The 26040-nt window shown below is 41.3% G+C and overlaps 1 protein-coding gene across 1 annotated transcript; it reads left to right on the top strand.

Annotated features, from left to right (window-relative positions):
* Positions 1-26: 26 nt before the first annotated feature.
* Positions 27-22666, top strand: ccdc186 (coiled-coil domain-containing protein 186). The gene is given in 17 exon segments (XM_029455824.1): positions 27-151; positions 1598-2588; positions 2816-2942; positions 3787-3915; positions 5564-5776; positions 6257-6376; positions 7184-7288; positions 7894-7992; positions 9329-9415; positions 9522-9664; positions 10709-10964; positions 11058-11247; positions 12862-12960; positions 13204-13244; positions 13246-13421; positions 18312-18531; positions 20996-22666. Coding segments are annotated over 16 exon segments (3060 nt in total). The 5' UTR covers positions 27-151; positions 1598-1617; the 3' UTR covers positions 21080-22666.
* The last annotated feature ends 3374 nt before the right edge of the window (positions 22667-26040 follow it).

Here is a 26040-nt window from a genome sequence, read left to right as displayed (position 1 = left end):
CCTCATCATTTCTCCCGCAGTGGCCATATTTGTTGATGTGTCATATCAAAGTGACTTGTTGGGGCTATCAGCTGGTAAGGCAGAAAGCCCAAAGTTAACTCTTATCCCGGTTCTCTTCGCATTGAACTACGCCATGGACTTTTCGCATTCGGTTGGTGAAAATATAACCTTGTTTATTAAGCTTTATTTGTCATGTTTGTCGGTTGCTAACGTTTGCTCCGCTAGCAGTATTGTAGCTAACGCCTCTCTTATCAACGTTAGCTAAGCTAGCTCCAGTAAGCAGTGCCTCCATACAATATGTCAGACTGCAGTTATGCGTAAAATCTATTTGAACCACGTATTTTGAGTTTGCTATGTGTTACGTTATGTGCTGTGTTTTCCTAATGCCTTGTTATGGTTAAATAAGCCGCTAGCAAGATTAAGTTAGCTAGGTCTATCGTTAAATGTCCCGAAGTGTTACTAAAACGGCAGTAAATACAAATGGCACATCGGCCTGCTGCTTGCTAACTACACAGTAACCAACCCGATACATGGAAACCGAAAGGAGGTCTTTTAATAAGGCTGGTTACTGACATTACGTGAACTACTTTTGACAGTGATGGCATGACACCTGTCGCAAGAGCATTAATGCTATTATATGTGGTGGTGGGGGGGTTCTGTTGTTCTTTCACTGGTTAACTTGAGAAGCTTGATTATGTCGCTGTATGTGGCTATGATCCATTTACCACAATACGATGGTAAGCACTATGCTTCCAGTTTTTATTGTAAGTTAAATTGATATCCCCATTTGTGTAATAGCGCAGAAATGGGACAACTGGAGTGAACACGGATAAGTTGGCATTGAAAAAGCGATAACAAATGGTGCTGGGGGGGTTTTGGGTCAGGAAACATGGTGTAACATATCAAAGAATGTCAACAGCTGCTGAATCTTTGATTGAATAGGTTCAAGCCATGACTGAATGTTTCAGACTGAGACAGGGCAACTTAGTTTATTCACTTTTTCCATGGCTCATGTGAGCATAGGCTAAGTGGCTGGTTAATTTTTGGTAAAATGTTTTCATATCCCTAAAATAAGGTGAACAAGAAAAGTGTCATCAAGCTAATTCACAAAGTATGTATTGCTTAGTCTCAAAAGTAAACATGAGAATAGAATGTGTTCATCATGTACCAGCGGCCTGCCCTTAGGATATGCCTTATTGTTTTATTGCTGTGTTCATTTGACACGGTTAGAAAAGTTGTATACTTGAAACTGAAACTGAAGTCTAACATTGTACAGTCCTTTGCATAATATTCAGATCCTACCAAGTGAGTAATGCGAGTAACTACGTCACGTCTGTGAGTTATGTGATCCTTTTGTTAAAAGATAAACTTGCAAATCACCAGAGAACTAACATGAGGAAATATGAAGCTTATTCTCTGGTTTTTCCTGGCTCAACCCAAGGACAGGATTGTACCTAATGGCAATGCAAAAAGCCCTGGGCTGCAGTATTGGTGACATCCAGGAATAGGCTGTTCACCTAAAAACTGTTGTTTTTTTTTTTTTGTATTTGCTCCAACTCAGTCTCCCTCTCTTCTCTGTGTCTTCTCCATCTGTCAGATTTGAACCAGAGAGGGACCATGGAACAGCCTGGTCCTGTCTCAGATACACACATGATGGAAGGATCGGAGGTCGAATCTGTGTCGGAAGGGTCGCACCCGGTGAATCAGCCTCACAACAGCACATCTGACTTAGAAGAGGAGGAACAAATCTCTCACAACAGTGCAGATGAGGCAGAAAAAACCAGTCAGGCAAAAGATGAAGCACAGCTTGACGGTGAAATAAACAAGACTATGACAGATGTTCAGACAGACATAGAGACAAGGTCGGAAGCTCAAACATGCAGTCAGGAACATGTAGAAGGGGGTGAGCTGGATGCTGACGCCGGCTGTGATGGCAGTACAGTTCCAGATGAAGCTGGTGGAGCTTTGGTAGCTCCAGTCACCACTTTGGATGATGTAGTAGAAATCTCTCCTTCTATTCTCGACGGCACAATAGAAACCTTATTGACTTTTGATGAAGTGAAGGATTCTCATGCCACCACTCCAAACTGCAATGAGCAGCCACCAGTCTTGGTTACAAATTGTCCCACAGAGCCATCGCCTGCTGATGATAGTGGTTCAGCTGAGAGTCCATCATCCTCTTCCGTCCAAATCGCTTCCAAGAACTCCCTTACCGACTCGACATCCACTTCTGGGTTCTGTAATGGCCCTTCAACCCCTGGGTCGGACACAGTCAGCTCCTCACCTGCTTCCAGCCCACAAACCAGTGCCAACACTTCAGCCCCCTCCCATTCCTTGTCAAGCCCGTATGACACTGATTGCAGCCGAAAGCTTATCTCTCAGATCCAGCGCTCGCTGTCACAGGAGTCACTACTGGATGAGCTAGAGTCAGAGCTATTGGCTTGTCAGCTGCCTGAGGGGGAAAGTGGAGGTGAGGGGAAAGGAAGCCCACCTATCAATGGACTCGCTACAGATCAAGAGAACTGCATGGTGGTCTTTGAGAAGTGTGTCCAATACAATTATGCACAGCAGGAGAAATCTATTCAGAGGTAAACTGCTGTTTCATTAAAATGATTACACTATGGTGTCAGTTATTAGATTAATCCATGTCTGTGGTTCACCTGCTGCCTAGAGCAGCTGCACTAGCCCACCTTCATCCCATTATTTTAAACTGCTATTTATACAGTACATAGCTTCTTTTGTTATGGGTCTAAATTCTTCACTAATTTGCTTGGACTTGTGTGGGTGTGGGGGGTACTTCTGTCTGTGTACATAGGCTGCTTGAGGAAAACAAGAGACATCAGGAGCTGATCCTGGGTATCTGTTCAGAGAAGGACAACATGAGGGACGAACTGAAAAAGAGGACCGATACAGAAAAGCAGCACATGGCCACTATTAAAAAGGTTTGTTTCATTCTCTATCGTCTATTCACATTGTTCATATGGCACCAACTGTGACGTGGTCTGTATCGTTCCCTTGAGCCAACACAAGCATATTGTAAAAATAATGGGCTATGTTTGTCCTGCATGTCTCTCCAAGCTGTTTTTGAAAACAATGGAATCTTATTTGCCATATGCACTCCTCTGAAATGTTTTGTCTGACTTCTTGCCTGATGCGGGACATTGAGCTCTGCTAATTATAATCACATAGCACCTGCATTTCTGCAAAAAAAAATTCTGTATAATGTTTTGGGTGAGGGACTGTCACAGCTTAAAGAAAGGAAATTAGTGCATTACTCTCAACCAGCTTCAGCTCGGTATTTAAAGAAATACTAATGTTTGTCTGTGTGTGTCCTACCCTTTGATTTACAAAGTCTACCTAGCACACCAAAACACAAGTACTTCTCTATTCATTGGGTTGAGCATCGCTGTTGCCATAGAAGGAACAATAGTTGATTCATGCTTTGTTAGTAACGGCGTTTGTTTAAGCATTGTGTAAGCAAAAGGGTGTAGGAGGGTTTTTTATGACATGCAACCAATGTATGCTTTGACCCCTTTTTTCTTTTTCTTTTTCTCTCTCCAACCATCATATGTAATTATTTTAGGCTTGTATTGCCAGAGATATTTCAGTCATCTTTTACAGTAAAAGTCTCTGACTGCCTTCCGCTTCATGTGTGCTGTCTAAATCTATTTAGCATCCTACATTGTGTGCCGGGTGTCATCCTGTGACGTAGGTGAGCCCAGGTGTGGCACTGGCTTACATGTTGCCTCACAAGTTGGTTACCTTGTGTACTCCCTGTTTCTACAGTTGGAGGGCAGGGTGGAGGAGCTGCTGAAAGAACTGAAGGAGTCGCGGGATAAACTAATCCACCAGGACCATGCAGCCAAAGCTGCCCTACAGCAGATGCAGAAGGACACATCCTACAGGCTTGAACAGGTAAAACTGGGATTAAAATGCGGTTTGAAAAGCTGGTCACGCAACATAGTTTTGCCCCACCCTGACCCTTATTTGCATGTTTGGCTGCTACAGTATCTCTGTTTTCCTGATTTGAATATGTCATTTAAAGTCTCAATGAAAACGCCCAGGATCCATTTCATTTCTTTAGCCCTCTGATTTAAAAGAAAATAAATAAAGGAAATTATTGCTATGCCCTTGCATCCTGTCCTAACTAGCAGAAGACTTTCAAACATGAAAAAAATACTTTTCAAACCACAACACAGCACTTGTTGGCACTCTTAATCATCAATGCATACAACATCAATAGGTATATACTGTATGCATACAAGAAAATGTATTTTTAATATTTAATTAAGAGAGTTTAGAGATGACGAACAGTCTTGTGAAATGCACTAAAGATTTTTATTCATTTTTGTGTGATGAAATGCTGAATATCTCCTTCTACAGTATCTGTAGTATCTCAATCTATAACCTGACTTTCTGCCTGTCTGCATCAAGATCACTGACTGAGTAACTTGTACAAGCTTACCTAAAGAAGTGTTGTATTCATCTTGAGATTTTAATTATTGCTAATGTTGAAATTGCTAAATTGAGGATCATCACAACTGGCCAAAAATGCTATGCATTGGTTTTTGCAACACACTGTGTCTCATGTGTCTTTGAATATGTTTGCACAGAACTAGCAGCTGAACGGTGAAGGTCTTTGCACATCTAACTCTTGTTATTGCAGATTTAATCAGTTGTTAAGTGAATAGTGCAGGAGAGCACATTTTCCATCCAATAGTTTCCACACCTGTTTGGAATCACGTAGGGCACATTTCTCTTGACAGTTTTGTCACACTTCCCAATTTTTAATTTCACCGTTCAGTGAACAATAAGAGGTACACTTTGCACTCAGTCGTCTCTTTTAGCCCCTTTTTTATATCAGTCCTCCCTTGTAGTGAGATGGTGGCTCGGTCCTATTCAACTGTTGCCCCTGAGGTTTGAGACATTTGTTCTGTTATTTTACGGAAACTCGGTGCCACCTGAATAAACATCGTGATGCCTGGTGCACAAACTGTGCTATATCTATTTCAGTAAACACACACAAAAAAAAGAAAATCGTACTTGTACAGTTTCTCCCTCCTTAGTCTTGCTCTCCAGAAAAGTCCAGCTCGCTGTAGCATGCTGTGAACATAAAACTGTTAACTGACAAACTAAGAAATGGCACATGGGCATAACCTCGGCACGAGGAATGAACACGCAGGTGTGAGACCCGTAGTGTGTACCTCGATGTGCCTTAGTCTTAAAAGGAGGATCTGCAAAGTGGAAGCATGTCAACTCTATTTGTCAAAGGTTAACAAGCTGACAGTGACAAAGTAAGTCAGCAGCTTTGTCTTCCATTCACCCTGCAATGCAAGTTCAGCCATCCATCTATCCAACTGTCCATATCCCTTGTGCCAGTCCAGGTTGAAGTTGCAGCAGGCTATGTAGAGTAGCCCATACACTCCTCATGCTAAACTTCTCCCCAGCCGTCTCCCTCTAGGTTTTTCTAAAGGAAAACTTTCTCCTGATCAGAAAAGCAGCGGAGTGACCGAGGTGTGGGAAATTATATAAACCTATTTCATGATCTTCACAACTACCTCAGGTGAACAAGAAGTGTGACGAGGCACGCCAAGAGAAGGAGGGCATGGTGATGAAATACGTGCGGGGGGAGAAAGAGGCCCTCGACCTGAGGCGTGATAAGGAGAGTTTGGAGAAGAGGCTGAGGGAAGCCACTAAGGAGGTAGACCGACAGGCCCTCCGAGGAAACCAGCTGGCTCAGGAGAAAGGTCGGATGCAGCAGCTGTATGATGGGAAGGTAAACACTGGCACTTTTAAGGAGGGGCAGTTTTCAAAACCGTTTAAATCAGGACATAAAGACCGTTTTATTTGCATTTAGCTTGAAAGTTAACCTGCGACAGAAGTAAAACATTTTCTATGAGTATTTCTATTGTTGTTATTTATCCGTTAGAACTTATTGCAGTGTGCTTTATGTGGTACATTTAGTGCATTTAGTATACTTTGCCACTAGAGACATTATGAACATACAAAGCTGCCCTACTCATTAGTTTGTATTTCACACCAATGTTTATTCTCCATATCAGTTCATCAAAGACATAGCGAACATTGTTCGGTGCATACAGATTTTTATCTTGGTAGTCTTTCATACGCTGCTTTTGAGTCTTCCATCTCAGCAGTCTGATTTAATTAAAAAGTGTCTCAGCTAAAGCCAAAGATGTGTTCGCTGTCCTCTCCTCTGATATTGTTCCCGCTACACCCGTCTCTCTTGTGTTCTCAGGAAGGCGAGGTTGGCAGGTTGACTCGAGAGGTGGAAAAGTTGAAGGAGGAAATCAACTCCCATCTTATCAAAGTCAGATGGGCCCAGAACAAACTTAAGAGTGAGGCGGATGCACACAAGGTAATGTAACTGTTATTTTGTGTTAAACCGTTCAACAGAAATGCAGTCAGACGGCAAGCAACGATTCACTTTATAGGCAAACATAAGGAAAACAAATCTTTACTATATACTATACTACTATAAAGATCCTTGTTTTTGTAGTCGGTATTTAATCAAATGATACACTGAATACAAATAGCTAAATTTAAACATTGACATGTTTAAGAAGGTTGACTACATGGAGTTGTTTTGAAAGAACATATTTAGATTTCTGGTTAATGTTGGATTTCTTAATTTAGTCTAGAAACATACGCCTGTTTGTCAAAGATGCGCGCCTGCTAAGTATTTCCAGGATACAAATGACATCCCCCTTCAGTCATTTTATTTGCAGCCGCTCCATAAAACTTATGATTACACACTGTTTTGAGTCGGGGGCGAAATGAAATGGGAGTGAAAATGGTACAGTAATGATCCTGCAAGGAAATCATCATTAACAATGTAGCTATTTTTGAAAAATATCTATTACGAAATAATGCTTTCATTTCTAACTGCCTCCAAGCAAATGCACAACTATGAAAAGAGGAGAAAGCAAAAGCTCAATAGTTGCTTAAGGCCACAGTCGCTGAGCCACTAGTGTTTCTCTTTGTGGGTGTGTATGTGTGTAAATTGCTTTGTCTGCAAATAATAGTAATAAATGCATTTGCCAGGAAAAGAAGAAGCAAAACAGGAACATTTTGTAAGAAATAGCATGTCCTCATACAGTACAGCCGTTGCTTTGAAATGTGTCATAATTACAAAATGTTGTTAATGTTGTTTATCCGTGTGCAGGAAACTAAAGACAAACTGAGAGAAACTACTTCCAAATTGGCCCAGGCCAAAGAAGAGACGGAGCAGATCCGCAAGAACTGCCAGGACATGATCCGAACATACCAGGTGTGTGACGTTTATCACATGGAAGTGTGTGTGTGTGTGTGTGTGTGTGTGTGTGTGTGTGTGTGTGTGTGTGTGTGTGTGTGTGACCCTGTGTGTGTGACCCTGAACTAAACAATTGGTCAAAGAAATCAAATGTCATTGATGCATGACGTGAGAACGTCCAGCTGCATCACATCCTAAGCTCTCTCATGAATGACACTGAATGACAGTTTCCATGTCATTATTTATCTTTTTGTTTTCTTTGTTGAATACACAATATACAATTTAGATGCTATTCAATGAGAGGAATTGAGCTTGATTGATTCCTGCTTCAGGAGAAGGGCAGTTTTCATTTATACCTTGTGATGGTAGTAGAGAGCCGTTAGGATTTCTTTCTATGCTGTAAAGATTAGTTTGTATTCAGCAGTAGTGCTTATCAGTGCGTACTCCGACAACAGTGACCGCACATCTCTAGTTTACTCTGGCATTAAGACTTCATTTATATTGTACATTTAACTAATATTTTTATTTCTACCATTCTTGCATTTTAATTCACTTAATCATAGATATTATTTACACTGTTGCACATATTTTACATCCCCCCCCCCCCCCCCTCTCTCCTTAAGGAATCAGAGGAACTCAAGTCCAACGAGCTTGACGCTAAACTGAGGGAGACCAAAGTAGAGCTGGAGAAACACAAGCAGGATCAAACAGAGCAATTAGAGGTACCGACCACTGTGCACACATACAAACACGTCCTCACACGCATGTATGCACAAGAACTCATTAGTGTGTATCCATTAGCTTAAGGTGGCCAGCGAGGGGGGCAACATGTGAAGCTTTACCAGAAGAGTTAGTAGATTATATGCTCGCTTCATACATAAGAAATAATTCTGTTTCTTTTTGCATCTTTGAGACCATCCACCAAAACATTGATGGTCTTATTCTGTTCTAGTAGAAATGATTCTTTTCAGCTGTTTTCATCAGAGGTGTAATTACCTTAAGTAGGAATGAGTAACTAACTGGCACATGGGCTCTACAGGCAGACACACATGCACACAGGCACAAACATGGACTCAATCCAAACACAATGGCCTGTTTGTTTTTTTTCCCTCTGTGCCTCATTCTGAGGGGAATCGCTCTTTAAAAATAAAATGGCCTCGAAATGATCAATACGAAGCTGTGGGTTTCAACAACAACCCAGAAGACATCATTCTTGTTTAGGAGCCTTTCAAATTAAGGTTACACATATCGGGCCTTTAGAAGTCATTAAGTTGCCTTAAATTAGAATTTTGATGTATTAGTGGAAAAGCTTGATTTAGTCCTGTTTATTTCAGATATTTGTTGGTAAAATTAATACAATGAACTCCAACACCTTGGTAATATGTCATATTGTAGGCCTATCACTGTGTGCAGATTGTTTTTAGGACAGGATAGCGCTGCCCTGCTGATGAATAAGTTGGTCCATACCTGTGTTTATTTCAATATGTGTGTTATACTCAAGTTATGATGCAACTTAGTCATAAATAATGCAAACAAAGCGGTTGGGTATCTATTACTCTGTGGGTGTTAACATTAAAATGGGATGAGATTGATGGATGGACGAAATAGACATCAAATTTGCCGGCACCTCCATCAGTGGCACGTTGTCTTGGATACCACAGGCTACTACGGTAATAGCTTCTAGGAAAAGTTGACGATCAAGACGAATCATTAAAACCTTAAGTTTTGCTTTCGCATGTGTAATGACTGCATACACACAATTATGTTGATGAATGCAACACTTGGTTTTCCAGGAAATGCATCTGCAATGAATTAATGATTTGTTATTTTTTTTCCCAGAAAGAAATGTGTTTCCACTAAGTGTGACAACAATTTAACTGAATTGTTTAATGTGTAAAAATATCTAATCTAATTGATCGCAATTTGAATTGACAGAGAATAAACCTTTTTAGAATTAGGTATCCTTTGAACAATTAGGATTCAGAGGTTTTTGCTAAAGAAAAGTAAAAAGCATAACACTGGATACATATCTAATGCAGAACTTAATGCGTCTGGCAGGTGCATCGAGTGAAGGCCAAAGAACTGGATGACCTGAAAAGGAGTTACAAAGAGGGCATGGACGAGCTCATTACTCTACGAACCAAGGTTTGTCATTCATATTCAGCGTGAACATCTGTGTGTGTGTGTGCACATGATACCAGCAGGTATTCAGGTTAATTAAGGGTGTGTGTGTGTGTGTGTTGTTCTGTAGTTAAAGTGTCTAGAGGACGAGCGCCCACGCTGGGAGGACGAGCTGAGCAAGTACAGGGAGATCATCAACCGGCAGAAGGCTGAGATCGGACGCCAGAGAGAAAAGCTGGACGAGATCACTGCGCTCCAGGAGCAGCATCAATGGTGAACACGCACACACTCACGCTGAACATGCAGGAACAGTACTTAAACTGCCAAACATAATTGGTTTTGATAGAACAGTGCAGGTTGTAATAAGGTTCTCGTCACTTTTTTTATGCAAGTGCCTTATTGCAGGGTTTAAAGATAGGCCAGGGACAGATATAGCACACGGGGCAGGAAGGGACTCGGGTCCCTCTGTGGGTTTGTGGCTCTGCCGGCCATGTGCAGAGGACTTGAGAAACTTTTCCACTTATTGAAATGCTGCTTTCTGTGTGTGCCAGAGTGCCATAAGTAGGTGGCGCCAACCCAAATAGATTTATGCAAAAAGCTTCTCTGGTTTTTTTCTGGCTGTCATTCTGAGCAGCAGGAAGTTTTATTTTATTTATTATTTTTTTTCCTCCACTCGCACCAACATTGTTGGTCTGTAGAGAACTTCACCACCAGTGAAGATGGTGACCTTCATCCTGACACATTAACTGTGGTCAAATAGTCTTTTTTGCTTAGATAACTAACTGAGTGAAATGACCCGGAAGTATCTAAGTGGCAGGCATGATGAGAGCTGGTCGGATCTAAATGCTAAGGAAAGGAGCTTCAATGCTTCCTTTCTTATCTCCTTTAGCATAAGGTACACTGGACCATCCTTTACCAAAGGAAAGGAGATGATGTCGTTACACAATTTCTTGCGGCAGCAACATAAATGCGACACTGGCAGAACCATACGATAACATCCACCGTCACATAGTTAGTAGCAAAGTGTTAGTGCAGTCGGATTCTCTTCAAGCAGGTCTGTCCTTTAGGGCAATAGTTTGTATCTTCATTTTGTAAATGATTTCTTTTTTGTATTGGATCTTTGTGTCAACAATCTGTCTTAGTCCATTTTCTGTGCCTTATTAAGCATAATTGCCTGTAATATATGGATAGATAATCTGTTAGATCCCTAACAGCATTTCACACAAGCACATTAAAAGGGAAGTTCATTGTGAATGCCGGTTTAATGTCTGTTGCTGTCTTTATTAACTCCTTGCCAATAATTATTTTGTCCCGCAGTGATAAACAGGAGATCACGTCTCTTCGTGAGGAAGTGGACAGCCTGACCAACCAGATGGTAGACCTCCAGCGTGATGTACAAGGCAGCAGGGAGCGCGAGGCCGAGTTACTGGGCTTCACAGAGAAGCTGAGCAGTAAGAACGCCCAGCTCCAGTCTGAGAGCAACTCGTTACAGTCTCAGCTGGATCAGCTCAACAGCAGCTTCACTGAACTTCAAGCTAAGCTGGAGGAGACCAACAGGCTGCTAGATGACAAGGTGTGGGAACTTTAACCATTTAGAACAAGCGGCCAATGTCACAATATCTAGCATGCATCTATAATTTCCTCCCCGTTTCCATTAATCCCACAGTCACGGCAGCTGAAACGGGAAGAGGTGCTGAGGCAGCAGGAGGTGCAAGGCCTGCAGGAGGAGCGGGCAGCATTGCAGACAGAGGGGACTCAACTAAAGACCAGAGTTGAAGAGCTGAGGGATGAGCTGGTGACTCAGAAAAGGAAACAAGCTGTTAATATCAAAGACCTGACGAAACAACTAACACAAGGTGAGGAAAGCAGTTTACAGTACATGTCTGTAGCTCCTTCACGGTACAGTACCCAACTTAATGTAACTATTTCATCAACTGATGAGGCGGATTACACCTCATGAGGTCCATGGAGCTTAGTGTGATGCTGCAGTCAGATGTTTTCAGCCAAGGCTTTCTGCGCCATCTTGACTAGAGGCACCATTTTTCAAGTAGAAATTCATTCATTCATTCATTCATTCATTCATTCATTCATTCATTCATTCTGTGACTATCAAGTTGTCACATCCCCATTCAGCAGATTCAGACTGTATTCCTTCATGCTTTACAAAAAGTACTGCAATATGTTTGCTATTTAGAAGCATCACAGCTGATATTCAAACAAACGCAATCATAACAATTAACTAAAGACGGGGTTTGGTGGCGTCGTAACGTCGCGTAGGATCATGGGAGTTGTTGTCTTCACCACCATTGCTGTCAATGGAGCTTCTCCCGGTTAGGATTCCTCCATTCAGGAGGTTTTTTTTTACCAGGAGGTGAATTATCCGCAGAGGTCTCCTCATTTTTATACATAAAAAAAAAATAGGATATCAAAATAACGTGGACAAAATATAATAAACAAAACTTTACTCCAGTTTTGTTATTTCAGGCAACTGGAATCAATTCAAAAGTGTATTAAAACAATAGCACCCTGTGTCAGAGTTACTGTATTAGATTGCGTATCATTTCAAGCCCCTGTGGAAGTGGCCAGTGTGTTCATGTATCCAAGGCCATCTCCCAATATGATAGATTTCCTGTTTCCCATCATCTAATTTTGCGTCACTGTTCATTTATCTTCAATTATAGAATGACTCAACTGAGAGACTGTCCCCTCTCAGGATTTAATGTCAGGTCACACGTGCAGATTAAGAGGAGAAGGTGCAGGGTGACTAGAAACAAGGGAGGTGTGAGTGTACAGATAGGTGTGGCGTATAAAGAGCTAATGTTCTTCTCATGCTAGGATTATACTTAATAGACTGAGTCAGCTCCCCCTACTTGGTTCTCTGGGACACAGCGACCTTAAGGGATGAAGTTCAGCACTATTCTCTTGTAAACACAAGCTTTCCACCTTTTTTAGTTGACGGGACAGAAGGAAATTCTTATCAGGAGAGATCGTTCATCAGTGTTGCCGTTGCAGGGCACCGACTGCAGCACATTTTAAGCCTTTATGCATGGAAGGTTTGCTGAGTGTGCACTCTTCTTCAAAAGCACTCTGCATCACCTTTTATCCAGGTAGACACCTTTGCAGAGAAAAACAATGATGCTTAGCTTTCATTTTACCTTTTTTATGGGCTTCTGCCTCTAATAATGTGTTCTTAAGATTTCATTTTTTCATGGCTATAGTGCATTTTTACTGACATTTGTTAAGACAAGCAATGACCTCTCAAATGGCACACATGAAACTAGTCGGTCAAGGTGTTATTTCACGCACACGGTGCAAGGTTCTGCTCAATTCAGTTCAAGTACTTACTATTAATGCACTTACCAATAGTATTTTTGTCAAAGAGTTTATCATAACTTTCAAATTGTGTCGATCACACAGACTTTTTGATGTCAATCTCTCTGTTTGACAGTTCTTTACTTTCTCTTCTTCAGCCCGTAAGAGACTGGACCATGTTGAGAACGGAGGCTGCGACCGGGATGCCAGCAGTATGGGCAGTCGCTCAAGTTCCTCAGGTACTGCTCCTGGATTTGGTTAGTATTTAACACATACAGAAGTAATATCATAAAATACTTTTTAGTTTAGATTTTTACTTAAGTTTTTCGTCTGGTGGCATAAATGTCCCTCCCAAAACGGGTAGTGTTTATTTAACGTAATGAAAAGGCAATATAACGAGTAGTGAAAGTATAGCTTGCAGGTAGTTGACGCATGACCAAAGTCACAACAACACAGCGTTTACTAAGTTTATCTCCATCTCCCCATCCCCGTTTCCTCAGGCTCCTTGAATGCACGCCATGGTGTTGAAGAGCGCTCACCAGGACAGCCAGTCGGTTCCTTCAGTGGTGGTCGTGGACAGCTTCCCAGAGGTCGACAAGACGGTGCTGGTGGAGCGCATTGTCCGTCTGCAAAAGGCCTTGGCTCGCAAGCAGGAAAAAATTGAGTTCATGGAAGATCACATAAAGCAACTGGTGGAGGAGATACGCAAAAAGACCAAGTGAGTGGCATGGACCAGTACAGCACAGGGAGCCCAGAAGATCTTCATTATTATTTGTTTTACTGCTATATAAAATGCTGAATGAATTTTTTGAGCGCCATTTGACCCTAGAATGCAGGGTGTACTGATACTGGTGCAGTGGAAGGTGGTGTATAAGGTGTTTCAGACCATAAAGCTTTTGTTTTTTTTGTCACAGTAGTGCAGTAATAATACAGTTTTGCTAAAGGTTGTTAACCGCTCAGTACTGTGACTACTTTAATAGATGCAAGCCACAACCAGCAGCCATTAAATTATACAGGAACACTCAGCTAAATGCAATACCTTGCTCTCTAAAGAGAAGAGAATGCACTGAGGAAGATTCAGGTTCATTGATTACAAAGTTCAAATACCAAATACTCTGTATCCTGGTTCCCCCGAAACCTCCTGTGGAAACTTGTACGGACACAATTGGTGAAACCTGCAACACGTCCAGTAATAACAAGTATAGCACAGCAGTTTCTTGCAGCTGCTGTTTAAGGACTTAATGCAGTGTACATCTTCTTAATTACACATGATAAACACTTTGTAGATTTGGGTGATGCAGATAGATATACAGAATTAATTAGAAAAGATTATTTATTAGACTAGACGTAATACTTTTAGTTTGACACCATTATTTAGGCACAGCGTACCTCCCTCCCCGGTGTACCACTGCTCCAGCTCGCCTTGACAACACGGCACGATACTTAAACACACAGTTTATGGCCCCCTACTTCCTCCTGCGTCTCTCCTCTTCAGACTCACGGCCGCACTTGTGATTCGACAAACTTCACTCAGAACTATTTATAGTCGAGCCCATAAAGGAGGGGGGGGGGGGGAAGTGCATTGGTATGGATCCTTAACGATGTTCCATCCGTACTCGTGGCCTTCATCTAAACTGATGGGGAGCCTCATTTAGTGAAGGACGTTGGAGCTACTATCACGTCGCTACTTTATGTATAGGTTAGGCCTTGAAGTGGATTGTGCACCAACGTCTGGATAAAATGTGTGAATGTGACTTTACATGGAAACGTTTTCTCTACAGAGTGAAATGAGTGAAATCTCATTGATTTTCAAACGCTCGGAGAAATCCAAACATCCGAACTTGATTCTACCTGGATAACTTCTCCTTTTGATTCTCGGCTACACACTTATTGGATCCATTGGCCTCAACCCACTTTCGAGAGGTTGCTGTGCTAAATTTAGCTCTGCAGAATCTCAGCTAAGCGGGTGGGGGGTGTTGCACTACCCAGAATGTGGATGTGAATTTGTCCTTTTTGCCTTTCTGTCCCTATCCCTCCAGGACAGCCTGGTGAACACTGATGAGCTAACTGTAAGCCTGAAGCAGGTGTGGAAGCAGACGCTTAGTGCGTCTCTGACAAAGGACAGTTAGTGGAAGAAAGGCTAATGTTTGATTTACGTTTGCACATCCATAACCACTCTGTTGTATGATCATAGCAGCGTTTTTGCATCTTTAAGCTCATTTACTATTAACGATTGTCACCATTTACTACTTACGTGTGCCCACTACTTTCTAAAGAATATATAGAGTTGCAAAGTGGGAGGATCTATTTTAGGTACCTCTGATTCAGGAAGTAAAAGTTCCAAAGTGCGATTTTGTTAAGAATATCCAATCAGAGAGCTTAAAACTCTGTCACATGCAGTGTTAGCTGCAGGCGAAACCTAAAGTCTAAGCAGTTGAGAAAACTGATGATACAATCTGCCGCTTAATTCAATTAATGTTTGGTTTTTGGTCAATTCTTGTATGAATTCAGCAACTATGACGCTGCGTTTTGTGTTCCCAACTGCACTGTGTAAGCCTTTTTGATTCGCGCCTCTTGATTCCTCATAGCTGCGGTGGCTGAGGCTCATGGGTATTACTGCATTTAAAGCCATCAGCCAGGACAAACTGATGCAAAAGAAAAACATGATTTCTTGAAGTTGAACTAATAAAAATGGTGTGCTCGAGATAAACCTATAGGATCGTTGCATTATTCGGGAGACTTGAGTAAATCCTCTATTGCTACAGGATTATTTTTAGATGTTTACTTGCATGCAGCCATACAATATGTTTTCCGAGTGGCGTATTCATACACGGCTTGGAAGACAAACACGGGTCATTGGCTACACACAGTATATGTGATTTGTAGTAAATGAGCTAAAACTTGCAGCATCGTCCTTCAAGGGCAGTGACGTCTGTCCCTCAATACTCACACCTGGTTATTTTGACCATTAAGTCTAAATGGGCCCTTTTTATTGTGACTTGAATTAGAATGATGTTTCAAACCAGATGAGAACAGCAGGCCTTATGTTCACCAAATGTAGAGAGCACCCCTTTCACTTTGTTAGGGTCGTAATGAATGCTAAGCAAGATACGCTCTGTTGAGGGCTGTTATGGATGCTGGATGTGTTCAAATATATCCCAATGGAGCTTTTCAAGGTTATCTGGGATTTCTGTCCCACGGAAAGGTCGGGCTGAGAGTTTTGTGGATGCTTTTGTAAATGTAAATTATGGTGGATACAGTTAGATTTGATCATAAGTATCTACATGTATTGAGCATGTACAGTTGTACGTGTACAGTTGTTGCAGTCTTTAACATAAAACAGTTTTTTTGCGTTCTAAATTCAGTTTTTTTTAAGCCTGTGTAGTAAAAACATACAAACACCCACAGGCATACCTTCTTTTCTTTCTTTCTTTTTGTCTTGCCCCTTTTTTGGACACAAGGTTTAGTCACCTTAAGAGCTGCGCTTTTTTTACTGTAGTGTGGTCCGACACAACATATCCCAGAGCCGTACTGTACTCTGTGAACTGCCACCTTCACTTCATGCATGCTTGACTTGCCGCCTTCATTGCTTGCACTCTCTTAGCTGGAAGAAGAAGAAGAAGGGAAAAAAAGGACATTTTACTAACAAATTATTGTCTTGCTCACATCCCTGCACCCCGCCGACCTGTGCATGCCATTCAGCAAACCATGTGGCCCCATCTTTAATTTCTGTCACTTTTTTTGTTTTTTTACTAAACACTGACGTGATGGAACTGGGGTCCAAATATGGACCCTTGCAAGTCTAGTCAGAGGTAAGTCTCATTTGATGTCTGTGCAAGCCCAGGTGTGTGTGTGCGCGTGTGTGTGTGGATAGATTTTTTTGTAGTTCTTAGCTGCTGTATAATTTTATTTATTCTCAAGACAGAAAATGCATTAATTACTTATTAATTGCATAATAAAGATGGGACTGATTCTTTTCTTCTCTCTCAAATATAGCTTGATTCCAAATTTTGCTTTCACATTTCTAAAAGGTTTGAGACTGGAGTATCCCAGGCTGCTGCTGCTGCTGCATGCCCAGCAGTATGTGCAACACAATTATCTTGGTATTGGGAACCTTTATATTAATGCATGGAATATTCTGAATGGTCAGAAAGTCAATGGCATGTTTTCAACCATTCCAAGATCTCTTTCAACAACACGTTCACTTGCATAAAACACCTTCCTAGACGGGTGTCGTTAAACAGCAGGCTCTTTAATCAATATCTATCGCGTGTAAAATATTGGAGCTTTAAAATTTAAAGAGACTACTTGAAGTCAGTGTAATTGTCTAGCTTGGATCACTAAGGTATTGACTTGTTATAGACCATAAATGTGTTGTATTGGCGCAGAGCACGTCTATGTGCCACGCGTGAAGAATCAAGGCCAGCGCAGCATAGGCCGGGGATATCCTGAAGGACGTAGAACGCAAACTGTTTGCCATTCACTTTTTATTTATGGTATTTATGATTGTAATTCCTGTTTTGATCGCTAGATAATGATTAGTAGTAGTAGTAGATTTTTAGGTATGAATCCTCCTATATTGCAGATGCTCACGTACTGTGCTGCTCCTGCAGTTACCCCACCTTCTAAAAGTCACGCTCAGACATGTCAGTGTGGGGGGGGGGGGGCTGAGCATTGTGGATGTTTTCAGGTCAGTGCTTAAGATGTACAGCCGGGTAGAGAGCCGCTTTTAAAATATTGATTACTGTTCCATCTCGAGAGCTTTACAGGCGGATGTTGACCTTTTTCTGTAGGGCATTACCCGACACTCTTCACCTGCCCACACTCCCCCAAGTCTTAAAGAGAAAATTATGAACGCAGTTGCATTTGCAAAAAAGCTTTGCATTTCCATCCTTGTATGCATTTCATTTTGTCTTTGATGCCTGGGGGGGGGGGGGGAGTCTAGACCGAGCATCCTCATTCCCATGGCAGTAGACATGCACACAAGAAATGTTGTGAATGAGCTTCAAACACTCATTTCCTTAACCATCTCCTTTTATCTTGAATATTGCTTTTGTATTGTCTTCCCTAGTCTGTGGTGGCATATTCAGAAGAAGAGAGCGATGTCGGACACAGTAATGAATTCCAGTCTCTCTCTCTCTCTCTCTCGGGGTCTGTTTTCCTCTTAATGGAAACACACTTGTTTGTCACAGTCTGGGCTGCGCTGGGAAAATTAGACAAAAGTTTCTAGCTATTAAGCAAATGAATTCCCCCATTGTCATTCAGATGAAAATGTAACCTGAAGATTTATCTCGCTTTCACACAGACATGTAGTTGATGAATTGAATCCTGCCAGCCCATTCATATGCCGCCCTTTCCATTACCTTTCGTCCTCTGACTGGCACAAGATTCATCGTATAAACTATGACCGAATGTATCCCGTGCGTAGTTCAACAAGCCATCCCGCTGGAATTACTATTCCAGAAACGTCCGCTGCTTCTGCCGCGGGAAACAATTTTTCAATTTTCTTCGCTCAACAGTCTGCGGCTGATGCCACGCATTCACTACGTTTCCCCTCCTCTTCGAGTACAGCGTTTTGAACCCTCTCCTCCCCCCTTCCTCCCCACAGAATTATCCAGAGCTATGTGCTAAGAGAGGAGTCGGGGGCCCTCTCATCAGAGGCGTCGGACATTAACAAGGCTAACGTGAGCCGGCGGGGAGGCATCATGGCTTCGCTTTACACCTCCCACCCGGCGGACAGCGGGCTGACTCTGGACCTGTCGCTGGAGATCAACAGGAAACTGCAAGCTGTGCTGGAGGACACACTGCTGAAGAACATTACTCTGAAGGTAAGCAAGCGTCACACTCCATAAGGAATGAGCTCTAAATGCAGAAGAAATGTGCACACGTTGGTAATATTGATGATGTGTAATTTGCAGTGAGTGATTTAATTGTTTTGAGCTTCGATGACCGGAGTGGATAATTAATTGGCTGAGTCAGTGTCATGCTTCACTTTGACTAATAAAGTGTGCAGGCGCCGTCGTCTCCATGTTTAGTCAAATCTAAATACAGAAAGCTCGGCGTGAGATCTTGTCAGGTTGTGTGTCACCACACGGATAAGATGCACTGTGCACAATGGTTTTTAATTATTCATTCTTATCAGCGTTATCCAGTTCATTTGCTCTTATTGCACACATAGTGTTTATAGTAGTAAAGGTGTATTCTGCTATTTTTTTTTAAGTGTTTCTGAATATTTTCTACCTCTCCATATTCTATGCAGAAACTTGTGCCCTCTTAAAAAAATATAACTTAATTCAGTAGGCATTTTATTTTGATAACAGAGAAAGTTAATGAACATCAGTATAAGAATACATACACGTACACAATTAAGAAATATATTGTTTTTATTTTCATGCATGTATCTAAAGTAAACTGAGAATTATGATGTGTTACTGTAAGTAGGCGTTTAGATTTTCTTTCATTCTGAAAAATGTAGCTCACTTAATTTTTTAAGCCTTCACACCGACACCCGCCCAGAGTACTGCAGGGCGCCTCTTCTGCTTTCCACAGTACGAACCGCTCATGCTGAATACTGATGGGGAGCCTCATTTAGTTCTTAGGCACGGTGATCATGACACGCTCGGGCATCGCAGACAAACCCGTCCATGTGAAGAAGCAGCTCTTAGTATTCTTGGGTTCCTTTTCACTGGTTTTTAAAATGAATACTTTCACAGCTTTTATACAATAACTTATCCTCTTTGTGTTTTGTTGTTTCTGCTCTATATTTCTCAGAAAGATTCAGTGTTTGAATGTTTGTCAGAGAGAATGTCAAATACTTCATCTTGATTGATGGAGTTTATTTATGTTCATTTAAGTCACAAAGGGCTTAGAAAGAAAAGTTTGTGAAAATTAACTTTGTTTGGCTAATTATAAATTAGGACCAAGCTGCACAACAGAAATAGCACAGTTAAAATCTTGAAAGATTTATTTATTTTTTTAACGGCTTTACTTTCAACCGTAAAGGGACCGTAATAAAATACTACTAACAATGTGAGGGCGTGAGGGCGTGAGGGCGTGAGGGTGGATAAAAGGGGAATTTAATCCGAGCGCAGGGGACGTCGAGCCAGCTGCTACTTTGTGTCCGGTGAGGTTGTCTGACGTTTGGGTCGAATCTCCCAAACCCTTTTTTAAAGTCAGCTATAGCATGTGCCACATTGTATGTCACTTTTCATTTGACAGCCCGGCAGTCAGGGACCGTGTGCTCTGCAGGGTTTCTATCAACTGTTCTCAGTTGAGATTTGAGAGTCTAATTCAGAACCTGCATTATTGATGCTTAGAAAGGAAACTGGGCCCCACTACAACTGAGACTCATTTCTCCTGCTTACTCATTGATTTTAAGAATATATCCACTGTATTCAGCCTCATTCAGCACAGACGATGTCCCTATAAGAAAATGTAGCGCCAGGATGGCGGCACAGTTGAAGTATGTATACATGTGATGAGAGTTGTAAGATATAGATGAGTCTGAAGTGTGTGGAAACATGGTGGTAAACGGATTGTAAGTCACTAATATTATTAATCCTTCTTGAAGTAAACATGCCGTTAGTGTTTAATACGTGCTTTATGCACTGCAATACAACTGAATTTCTACATACTGGAAAGTGTCAATCGTATCTTTATTCCACATCACGTTCAGTGGGCGAAAACAAAGCTAAACAATTAAAATATTCTAATCTGCCCACGTAAACAAGGAGTCGTCTCAAAACGTGGCATTGTCCCGTCTACATGTATTGTTCTTTGATGTTTGTCTGTGCAAACGAGCAGCTCAATATTGTCTTGTTTAAAGACGCCCTCCTTAAAAACCCTAAGTAAGACAATGAATTGTTAATTGATGTGTATGGGCAGTATTGTTCTTTCAGTGGATGAAAGATGATTGGCAGTAAGCAGGAAGTAATGCTATAAAAACACTCATCATAGGCCACAATAAAACAAAAACACTGTGACAAAGCCAAATCACATTTACTGAGATGAATAATTTGGCTTTGGGACATTTTCAAATCTGTGATTGTTTTTCATTACGTATAAAAGTTGATGTGGTTTCTTCAGAAGCTACGACAATACGCCTTAATACTCTTAATATTAAAACGGTAAATGTTATTGATGCTTTTAAATGCCACTTTTGTTCTCATGAATAGGCTTTCTTCACAGAGTATATCCACATAGAATAATCAGCCACAGCACACCAGTTCCCTCTCAAGTATCCTCACATTAAATATTGTATTTAAGTCTAAAGGTCTTCTCTGTCTCTAACAGGAGAACCTACAGACTCTGGGGGCTGAGATAGAGAGGCTCATAAAGCAGCAGAGAGATCCTGAGGACGAAGTAAGGAGGAAGTGACATCACCATGTCGCAGGAAAGAAGGAATAAAGGACCAAGGACTACGTAAGGAACATACTATTTTTGTTTTGAAGGGACAGCATAATTAGAGACACACACACACACTCATTCTCCCAACGTATAAAGGAGCAGATTGAATGTTGTCAGTGCCAGTAGCACCTCGGGCTGCTTTTTGGAGGACCTTTTTGGAACTCTGTCCATTTCAAGAACATGTCTGAACTTACTTGAACCGTCATTATTCTATCCACATTGCACCGCCTCCTCCGACACAACAGATCTTCCTCTGGCTGACGTCCATCTCCCCTGAGCTATGCCGAGATAAAACTCCTCTGGCCAGTTGCTTCAAGCTTGATAGTCTGACGCTAAGGTCATTGACTGAAGATGCCATTATGAATGTATAGCTAATTCTACCTTGGAAGTAGTCAAACAAAATGACAAAAGAAACACTGATTTGTCGTTGAATTCATCCTATAAAGACATTTATTTCCTCACAGAGAGTCTGTCCACCGTACACTAAGTAAAGTGAACTGAGATAATCGTCTCCCAGCATGCACTTCTTGTCTCCTGATGCCTGTCTGCCAAGAAGCCAAATGTATTTTTGAAAAGCCGCTTGACTACACATCAATCCCAAGAAGCAAAAGTGAAAAGAAAGATCATCCCTGGCTCGCTAGAGACCTTGTGTGCCACCTGCACATTTTTCATCAACTTCTGCTCCGCACAGCACTTACGACCATATTGGTGCAGCAAGGTGCCGCGCATCAGCAGACCCACCCGTGCGTGTGCCATCAGCGCCAGTATGAAGGAAGCCGAGCGCGGAAGTATCCTAAAACTGAAGGAAGTCTACGACGAGTATCGAAATCATGTTACGGTTAAAATGTAGAGCTGGTCTTGAGTTTGGCCACTTTTTGAATGTGATTTTTAATTTATTTAAAAATGTTCTGTTGGTTTAAAATGAGGTTTTATTTGTCTGGTTATTGATTTTTATTTGTTATTCATTTTCATTTTAAAAGCTTTCTTTAGAATCTTTTGTTTTTTTTGCAAACAGCTTCTCATAATCAGACACGAACATCTTAAGCTGTTTATGTTTCAGCTTCCCTAAAGTGGTTTGTTAGCATCATGTGCATTCCTCATTTCAAACAGTGGGCACAGAGATGCTATCAGCTAGTAGAAATGTTCTTTGCACCGCGTGCATTATATGATCTGGTGAGGGGGGGGGGGAAAAAGACAAATGTTAAGGTATTCCTATCACTCCTTGTTTTTCTATGTTGTGCGACTGAGTCTGTCAATTGTAGAAGAATCAGAGGGAGGACATGAGATCTGTAGCTGTAGCTCAGGAAAGCCAATGGAAACTACGGAAATATATCCAGGGACAAAGTGCAATGTTGTTCCTTTCATTGATCTGAATGTGTCTGTGTGCCAGTGTACTATTTTACATGTCTGTGTTGTGACCAACTTGAGTGTGTGGCTGCATGTGTGCCTTTTTTTTTTTTTAACCTCTCAAGCTTTCCGTGTTTACACTTTGTGTACATGCTTCAGCTGTCTGGGCTTAAAGGCTTTGACCAGATTGACCATGAAGTTTGTTTCTTCCAAGGGGGGGGGGGGGGGGGGGGTAAACTGGATTTGCATTTAGACCAGAGTTGAACGCACACCTGCAGCGGCTGTCTCTCAATCCCAGCTGTTTCTCGCACACACTCGCACACACTCGCACACACTCGCACACACTCGCACAGTCTGAAGGGTATAGAGCAAGTAACTAGCTTTTATTCAACAGTAAAGTTTCCATGGTCTTTTCAGAATTTGTCCCAGAACAGAGGCCTCTGTCTCATTACTTCAGATCAGAAAAGGCTTTTATGGGTCATAATGGTTACAAGGTGATCCCCTTCACTTACATCCTGAGGCTGTGATCAAACGGCCCACTACGTGAGTGTGTGTGCTCGGCGTTTGATGTACCTTCGTTACTTTCATTTCATCCAAAAACATAGACAGCACACCTGGAGATTACATCTTGATTCTCCTTGATAATGATACTTTTAATAGCATCTTAAACTCCCAAAGGTTCAGTAAGGTTAACGTTGTATCACTTTACATTTAGACTTCTGTTTCTATCAAGCCAGTTGATTATTTCAAAATGAAGTTCCTGCATCTTAATGTGAGAATTAGCCGCTTGCTGCTGATTGGGTGTAAATCATAGCAGTTGTTGTTTTTTCAGTCTGTTTCTGAGACAGAATTAAAATGCAACTTATGCAAAACACTTCATCATTTTCAGAGGCACGCTAATATACGCTGCTTCTGTTTTGGTCACAGCGCGTCGCCTGAAAGAATCATGCTGATCTAAGATTTCATATCATTTCCTCAGCCTTGAAACGAAGCCATGCTGCAGCATTGTGTGGATGAATGAATCGAGTTTCACTGTCATGGATATGAAGATATGATGTGTGAATGTCAAAATGTGACATTTAAATAAGACATTTGTCCTTTTTTTCTGTTTTTCTTCCTGCTGTGCAATGATCCCCCCCCCCGCTCCGTTCTGTGGAATATTCAAACTGTGATCATAATATACATTTGTAAATATGTCATCCTGTAAAATTATAATGAGATTGTTTTAAAAAAAATGCTGATTCTGGATTATGTTTGTGTATATAAAGTGTTTCCAGGGATTAAAAGGAGATGAGTCTTAACTTTCTCTTGAATGTCCTGCAGTGTCTTTATCTTTTTGTTTTTGTTGCATAACGATGAGGTTGACACTAACAACATCTGTTTGGACAGAGAATACATCACACACACACACACACACACACACACACACACTGACGCTTTGCGGCATGCAGCTTTCGGTCCCACTTCAAGAGCAGCAGTGTCAGCAGTGCTAGAGGTCAAGCACGTCACTGCAACACTGTCAGTCAAAGCAGGAAGCCTCTCGTATCATTTAAAACTCAACTGAAAAACATGTCAATGGTGACCTTCACGCCACGGCCTGTCATTTTAGTGGCAAAGAAAGCATCTTTGTTGTGCAAGTGACCTAGTTTATTAAAGGGACCTTTCACACCAAGATCAACAATACATATTGTTCCTCTTTCCTGTCGTGCTGTTTATCAATCGAGATTGTTTTGGTGTGAGTTGTCGAGGTGTTTGAGATATCTGCCTTCTTTTGACTTGTGATGCTCAAAGTGCAACAAAAGAAAAAGAAGACTAGTGAGCAACTGTCTCTCTTCAGAAGTCATGCCTGGGTTACTCAAGATAATCCACAGACTTTTTTTTGTCAGCAGTTTCAAGTAGGAACTATTTTCTTTCAACCAAACTAAACCCGACTACCTTTTTTTTTTTTTTTTTCTTTGGTTCAAAATCATGGTTTAGTTAAACAATAGCCTTACTCACCCTGTCAATCTGCACACATCTATTACTCTTTCCCACTCATGCACAGACTTTGAAAGACACCCACAGACCAACTGTCATATAACAATAATACATAATTTAGCAGGACAATAAGACATTTGATCCTATGGATATTCTCGTCACGTATGAGTGAAATTTCCCATTTTCTCCGCAGGCACGGCAGGTTCAAATATCCAATTCAGGCCAATGGTTGCTGGTGGGCTATATTTAGCTTACTGATAAAGGATTTTGCTATCAGCTTAGATGACCACCCTTGAATTCATAACGCATTGCCTGTGTCCTTTTAGACGCAGCGGCAACCATGACGGGAGCTCTCAAGGTGCCGAGATGACAAGCCTGTCCTCGTCAGTCTATTTGTGTTTACTATATTCCATCCCGACACAGGCTACAGCTGCAACGTTAAGATAAAAAAACATTTGAATATGAATGGGGCTCTTTAATGAGTCTAATTAAAGTCTACTTATTGTCTTTTAAATTCAGTGTTTTGTAATTCTGTGTACAAAAAAAAAATGACTTTTTAAAATTGGGAATATTCATGTATCCATGTGGTCTATCATTAGAGAAAGCAGCCCTCTTACGTGTGGAACGTCTCAGTAATGCTTTGATTGTATGCCACTCTCCTGCTCTGCCTCTTCAGACGCTTCACTTCAATCTCCATGATGGAAATTGAGAGGTCATTTTTTCTCCAGCAGCGCTCTTGTTACATTAACTGAAATGTTGCCACATTCAGATTTGTGATTAATGAAAAACAAAATGAGCAGAGCTGCAGGTTTAAGCAGAGCACATTTTGTGAATGGATTCATGAATGAAATGTATTTTTGTTTCATGCAAAAACCAGAACTCAGAAATGGTCTTCTGTGTCTTTTATGCTGGAGGCGGACGAGCAGAATCAAAGCCTTGGATCAGTGCTGAGTGCAAAGAGTCAGCTAGAAAGGTAGCGCCTCGGCTTTGAGAGCGAAGGCCTTTAAAGCTACCACAAAGAAATTTCACTGGTTATGAAACCGTTTTAATTTATTACTGATGCCTCTATATGACCTGCATGAGCAAACGAGACCATCAGTGAGAAGAGTGGCTATTTCTATATTGTTATTCTTAATGAGTGTCACAGGGTCCGATTCCTCGAGCAATCATATGAAACGATCTACAGCACGCAGATTGGAAGAGCCCATGTTTACATTTCCACAGGTAAAATTCAATATTATTTTTCACGTTATATTATGTTATAGCTAAAAAAAATAATCAAGGATTAGAGAAATGTCCTGAAAATGAATGAAAACGTGTTTATCTTTTTTATTTCCTCGCACATTAATTGTGACAAACCCCTCAGATTTACCATGCGGAGGGGGCCTGACCCCTAGGTTGGAAACCAGTGGACTAAACTACTTAACTGTATATAAAGTAGTTAGAAATGCTTTTATTTTATATACTTTCAGTACATTTTGTAGGCATTTGCTCCGTCTTTTTGACAAGCTAATCAAAAGTAGCAGGGGATCTAATGCACAATGCACTGGGATGTTTTCTTGGTGTGACACAGTGGCCTTATACTGTGGGGGATAAAACCCAGTCAG

The sequence above is a fragment of the Cottoperca gobio genome, chromosome 19 (genome assembly GCF_900634415.1).
Source record: "Cottoperca gobio chromosome 19, fCotGob3.1, whole genome shotgun sequence".
NCBI classification, from domain to species: Eukaryota; Metazoa; Chordata; class Actinopteri; order Perciformes; family Bovichtidae; genus Cottoperca; species Cottoperca gobio.
This window is presented reverse-complemented; position numbering and strand designations above follow the sequence as displayed.